This window comes from Sus scrofa, chromosome 18 (genome assembly GCF_000003025.6).
Source record: "Sus scrofa isolate TJ Tabasco breed Duroc chromosome 18, Sscrofa11.1, whole genome shotgun sequence".
In the NCBI taxonomy this organism is placed as follows: domain Eukaryota; kingdom Metazoa; phylum Chordata; class Mammalia; order Artiodactyla; family Suidae; genus Sus; species Sus scrofa.
In genome coordinates, this window is record NC_010460.4 from 19,473,436 (window position 1) to 19,479,435 (window position 6,000).

The 6,000-nt window shown below is 52.6% G+C and overlaps 1 protein-coding gene across 1 annotated transcript in view; it reads right to left on the reverse strand.

Moving 5' to 3' along the window:
* SMO (smoothened, frizzled class receptor) overlaps window positions 1–5,361 on the reverse strand; it is a 28,067-nt gene extending 22,706 nt beyond the window's left edge. The window contains exon 1 of the mRNA XM_003134680.5: window positions 4,931–5,361. Coding sequence (XP_003134728.1) covers window positions 4,931–5,264 — 334 coding nt within the window. The 5' untranslated portion in view covers window positions 5,265–5,361. The remainder of the gene's footprint in view (window positions 1–4,930) is intronic.

Consider the following 6,000-nt stretch of genomic DNA (forward strand, 5'->3'; position numbering starts at 1 on the left):
ACGAATCCGACTAGGAACCATGAGGTTGCGGGTTCGGTCCCTGCCCTTGCTCAGTGGGTTAAGGATCCGGCGTTGCCGTGAGCTGTGGTGTAGGTTGCAGACGTGGCTCGGATCCCGCGTTGCTGTGGCTCTGGCGTAGGCCGGTGGCTACAGCTCTGATTCAACCCCTAGCCTGGGAACCTCCATATGCCGCGGGAGCGGCCCAAGAAATTGCAACAACAACAAAAGACAAAAAAATAAATAAATAAATAAATAAATAAATAAACAAACAAGCAAGCCTCCAGGTTTCCCTCCTTCTGTCGCTTCTTCACACAGAACTCAGAGACCCTTCTAAAATGCAAATATGATGTCATCTCTCTCTTACTTAAAAGCCTGCAGTGGCTCCTTACCTTCTGGATAACAACCAAACTTCCTACCCTGGGGTATGAATGCCTTTATTTTCTTTCTTTTTTTTTTTTTTGTCTTTTTGCCATTTCTTGGGCTGCTCCCGCGGCATATGGAGGTTCCCAGGCTAGGGGTCGAATTGGAGCTGTAGCCACCAGCCTACGCCAGAGCCACAGCAACGCGGGATCCGAGCCGCGTCTGTAACCTACACCACAGCTCATGGCAACGCCGGATCATCAACCCACTGAGCAAGGGCAGGGACCGAACCCGCAACCTCATGGTTCCCAGTCGGATTCGTTAACCACTGCGCCACGGCGGGAACTCCTGAATGCCTTTATTTTCTAATTCTCTGGGTCTAATCTCTTATAATTCTAACCTTCACATGCTTTGATCCAGCTCTACTAATTTTTTTTTTTTTTTTTTTTTTTGGCAGTGCCCACAGCATGCCCACAGCATTCCAGGGTCAGGGATCGAATCCAAGCCACAGCAGTGGTAACACTGGACCCTTAACCTGCTGAGCCGCCAGGGAACTCCTGAAATTCTTGTATTTCCTAATAAGTACCAAGTCCTCCCACTTTTACACTTTTGTGTATCCTAAATCCTCTTATCCCTCCCCGCCGACGAACTTTCCTTGGTCCCAGTAATTCCTACTTATTTCTCAAGTGGTGGGTTAAATGTCAGTTCTTCTGGAGGGGTCTTCCGTTGCTTCCCAAAGTCATTTGTGTTCCTTCAGCATCATACCTGATCACAATACCTCTCATAGATATCACTAAAGCCTATTTACTTGTCTGCCTTCCCCTTGACAGCAGGGATCCTGCCTGAAAACTTCATCTTTATCTGCCCAGAACCTGATCCAGGATGACATGTAACAAGCACCCAATACCTAACTGAATGAATGAGTGACCTCAGAACTGAGATTTTTTTTTTCTTTTTAGGACCACAAACGTGGCATATGTAAGTTCCCAGGCCAGGGATCGAATTGGAGCTGCAGCCGCCAGCCTATGTCAGAGCCACAGCAGCACCAGATCCAAGCCGTGTCTGCGACCTATACCACAGCTCACAGCAACACCGGATCCTTAACCCACTGAGCGAGGCCAGGGATTGAACCCGAGTCCTCATGGATGCTAGTTGGGTTCATTAACCGCTGAGCCACATTGGGAATGCCCAGAACTGAAACTTTTAAAAAAGTGAAAAAAAAAAAAAAAACAGGCCTCTACCTTCACAAGCTTACAGATGAAGACAACCTGAAACATCTCCATCCTTCACCCACAAAAACACCCCCAACAGCCCGATGCTACTGACCATGTCGATGCCAAAGCAAGACCACCAGCTCAGGACAGGGTGAATCGCCAGCCAGAACTCCCAGCTGAAGGTTTATCTGAGGTTCTCAGACTTGGCTTGGCTTCACTCTACCCAATGATCCAGCTCAAATCAACACTTGCTTCTGGCCCTACTTCATATACAGTCCAACACAAGGGCCAGATGCAGAAAGAGAACAGCCAGAACACAAGCACAAATGGGAATGGGCTGAGGGGTGAAGGGTGACAGCTGAGGAGAGCTCAGAGTGAACTAAGGACCGGGGCTCAGTGCTGGCACCCCTGCAGGCCCCTGCCCCACCAGAGCCACAGCTAGTGAGGTTCAAACCTACACACCTAGAGGATGGTTCTAACTCCTAAACTTTCCTGCCAAAACCACTCCTGCCTGCTCAGCAGCTGCTCTCAGGGCTAGAAAGAGGTTCATACCCTTCCTCCTCCCTGACTTGACAGTAACTACAGAAGGGCAGCATCACACACACATTTAACTTGAAAGGACTTAACTGTGGGCTACTGGAAAATAAATGAGAGAGACAGAGAGAGAAAGAATAGCCTCTCATAGTGTGAGCAACTGAGAACTAGGTGAGATTCTAGTGCTGAGACTTTTTTCTTTTTTTCTTTCTTCCTTTCTTTCTTTCTTTTTTTTTTTTTTTTTTTTATTTAGGGCCACACCCTCGGCACGTGGAGGTAGCCAGGCTAAGGGTCAAATTAGAGCTACAGCTGCCAGCCCACACCACAGCCACAGCAATGAAGAATCTGAGCCATGTCTGCAACCTACACCACAGCTTACAGCAACGCTCCTTAATCCACTGAGCGAGGCCAGGGATCGAACCCGCAACCTCACAGTTACCAGTCAGATTCATTTCCGATGCACCACAACAGGAACTCCTCGTGCTGAGACATTTAGATTTTTCCATATAGCTGGCTCCTAAACTCAAAGGCACCTTGTTGATACCTTTCTTTCTGCTCTTTTCTTTTCTTTTTTGGCCACATCCCCAGCATGCAGAAGTCCTAAGGCCAGGGATCGAACCTGTGCCATAGCAGCAACCTGAGTCAGCGTAGTAACAACACTGGATGCTTAACCCAATTAGCCACATGGGAATGCCTGTGTTCTTTTATTTATTTTTTAATTTTTAAAATTAAAGTATAATTGATTTACAATATTCTGTCAATTTCTTCCATACAGCAAAGTGACCCGGTCATGCATACATACACCATTCTTTTTCTCGTATTATCTTCCATCATGTCCTAAAAATGTGGAATACTTCATGAATTTGCATGTCATGCTTGTGCAGGGGCCATGCTAATCTTTTCTGTATCGTTCCAATTTTAGTATATGTTCTGCTGAAGCAAGGATCTTATATTATTATTATTGTTATTCACTCTTCTGCTCTTCTGCACTTATGTAACTTTAAAGTCTAAAATGATATTTTCTGTATGCCCCTTCTTATATACTGTATATTACTAGATGTTGCATATTTATATATATTACCATAAAAGAGTAAATGTATGCAAAAATCACATAGATCTTATGTTGTGGTCATATGTGGATTTTTTCACAGCTACTGTTGATTACACATGGTTTCTGCCTACAGCCTTTGTGTGTGTGTGTGTGTGTGTGTGTGTGTGTCTTTTTAGGGACACACTGGCGGCACATGGAGGTTCCCAGGCTAGGGGTCAAACTGGAGCTGTAGCCACTGGCCTACACCACAGCAACGTTCAAATCCAAGCCTCGTCTGCAACCTACACCACAGCTCACGGCAATGCCGGATCCTTAACCCACTGAGTGAGGCCAGGGATCAAACCTACACTCTCATGGATACTAGTCAGATTTGTTTCCGCTGAGCCACAACGGGAACTCCCCTACAGGCTGACTTTAGAAATTCATGCCAACATCGGATGTGGCTCCACCATGAGTGCCATCTCCTAAGTTCTTCCTCTGGCATCTGTACAAGCCAAGAATGGCATAACTTTGTCCGATATCGGGCAAAGGCTCTGGGAACTCTAGTGGCCAAGCTGACAATGACAGGCAGCCTCCCCCATCAGGATCCTTACTAGCCCTTGGAGCAGAACTGAGATATGGGGCATCCAGGGCCTATCGAAAAAAGGAAGTTGTCAGGTCTCTCACCAGATTTTGCTTTTTTTTTTTTTTTTCTTTTTTTTGGGGGCCTCGATCAGAAGGACTTGGGCCCCCCACTTCGGCACCAGGGAGTGAGTCTTCCGGACGCCATGGCTTTTGCTTTTATTTCCTTCTTCAAGGACAATTTTGCAATCATACTCACTACGAGCAAGAGATGGCAAGGCCAGTTCCCTTCCCAAGCCTTACTCAGGTCCCCAGCCCAGAAGAGTGACAGGTGGGGGGCTAACCCACTCCACACTGCTAGGAAGGATCTGCTTGGGTTCAGTCTGGTTTTTCAGGCCCGGCCAGGTGAGGGTTCTGGGACTTCAGATCACCATGGAAGTATCCACACGCTTCCCACATCCCAGAGCTAAGTATCCTTCCGCAGCCCTGACCAGTCTGAAGATCCAAATTTCAAAAAAATCCACGAATAATCGTTCGGAGAGTCTCATTCCCTCACAACTCAGACAAGGAACCAAGATCCCATTTTCCAGATGGGGAAACTGTGAACTCTCTGGTGACAGCAAGGTTAAGGTGACAGTTCTCTGGACTTCCTGTCTCCCAAAATAAAATTTCTGACACTTTCCAGTTATCTTTTAATTACTCATCACCAGAGGTTTCTTCTCCTTCGCAAATTTCACTCAATTCTTCTCCCCACCCTCTCCCTCAAAGCCTAAATCTTCTACCCCCATCTTTCGCTCTTCCCTCTCCACTTCGATTTCCCAGCGGTCTCTTCAACGGCTAAACACCTCCTTGAAATCCCAAGGGCCCTGCTTCCCAAGTGGCTCTTAGGTGGAGCATCTGCTCTTTTAAAAAACGTCCTTTCCTGTGTCTCAGAGCTCCCCGCTCGCGGGCCCCTCATTCCCCCGCATCCTTTGCTAACCCGCCCTGCCCAGGCCCTTTGTGACCCGCTTCCTCAACTTCCTCGCCCTCCCTCCTCGTCACCGAGGGTCCCAGTCTGTACACAGCCTCTTCCCAGAGTTTCAGACTCTGTTCCTCCACCTCTCCAGGGAGCGGCTCCCGCCCTCTCAAAAGTTCAGGCCTGAGCCTATTCTTTCCAAGAACCCCCGCATCCCACCACCTCAGCCTCGGGCTCCGGCTCCCGCGCACTTACCCGACCAGAGCACCAGCTTGCCGTGCGCTTCCTCCTGGGAGTCCGAGTCCCCGGCCAGCAGCGTGGAGGTGGCCCCGTAGGGCAGCGCCGAGCCCAGGCACACGTTGTAGCGCAGCGGCTCGCAGGGGGCGGCCCGGCCGCAGTGGCTCAGCGGCGGCGGAGGGCCGGTCACCGCCGCGCTCCGTCTCGCGCTCCCGCCCGCGCTCCGCGGCCCAGGCCAGGTCGCGTTCCCGCTCAAGGCCGCCCCCCAGCCCGGGTCCCCCAGCAGCACCAGCAGCAGCAGCAGCCCCAGGAGCAGGAGCTCCGGCCCCCGTGCGAGGCGGGCAGCGGCCATGGCCAAACCCGCCAACTCAGCAGAAGCCCCGGCGCCCCCGCCCGCTCCCCGCAGCCCCCCGGCCACACGCGCAACCCGTGGGACCGCGGGGCCAGCTCAGGCGACCCGGGCGCCCCGCGAGTCTGGTGCCGGGCCCCCCTCGACGCGCCGCGCGCTGCGGGCCCTCGGCGCCCAACTTCGCAAACTTTGGAACCCGGGGCCCATGTTGGGCGGCGGAGGCCCGGCCCGGGATGCGCAACTTCCTACCCCTTCCTCTGGTAATCCCAGTTATCTTCAGCCCCGGGAGCCCCCCGGGCCCCCAATCTCCAGCCCCATTCCTTCTCCCACCGTTAAAATCACCTCCTGGCGTCGCGAAGGAGGCCAGGCGCGGGCCGGAGAGGCGGGACTCGGTCCTCGGCTGCGCCCCCGCGCCAGCCCGCGGCCCAGCTGCCCCCTTCACCAGAGCGCGCCGCAGCCCCCCGACTTCTCCCCGCCAACTACCCGGCTCCTTTGTTGCTCTAGCTCGCTCGGCTCTCTGGAATGCACGGCCCTCGCCGAGCCAAGCCCGGCCCCCCCTCCGCCACGGCTGGGGGAGGGACTGGCCGAGGGAGGGAAGAGGAGGGGAGGGATGCGAGAGAGGAGGAGCTCGAGCTTCAGCGTCCCGGGCGCCCCGAGAGGCCCGGGCCAGGGGGCTCTGGTGACCCCGCCGCCGCCCCGGGGCAAGAGATGGGTGGAAATCACGGCCAGTAGCTGTCAA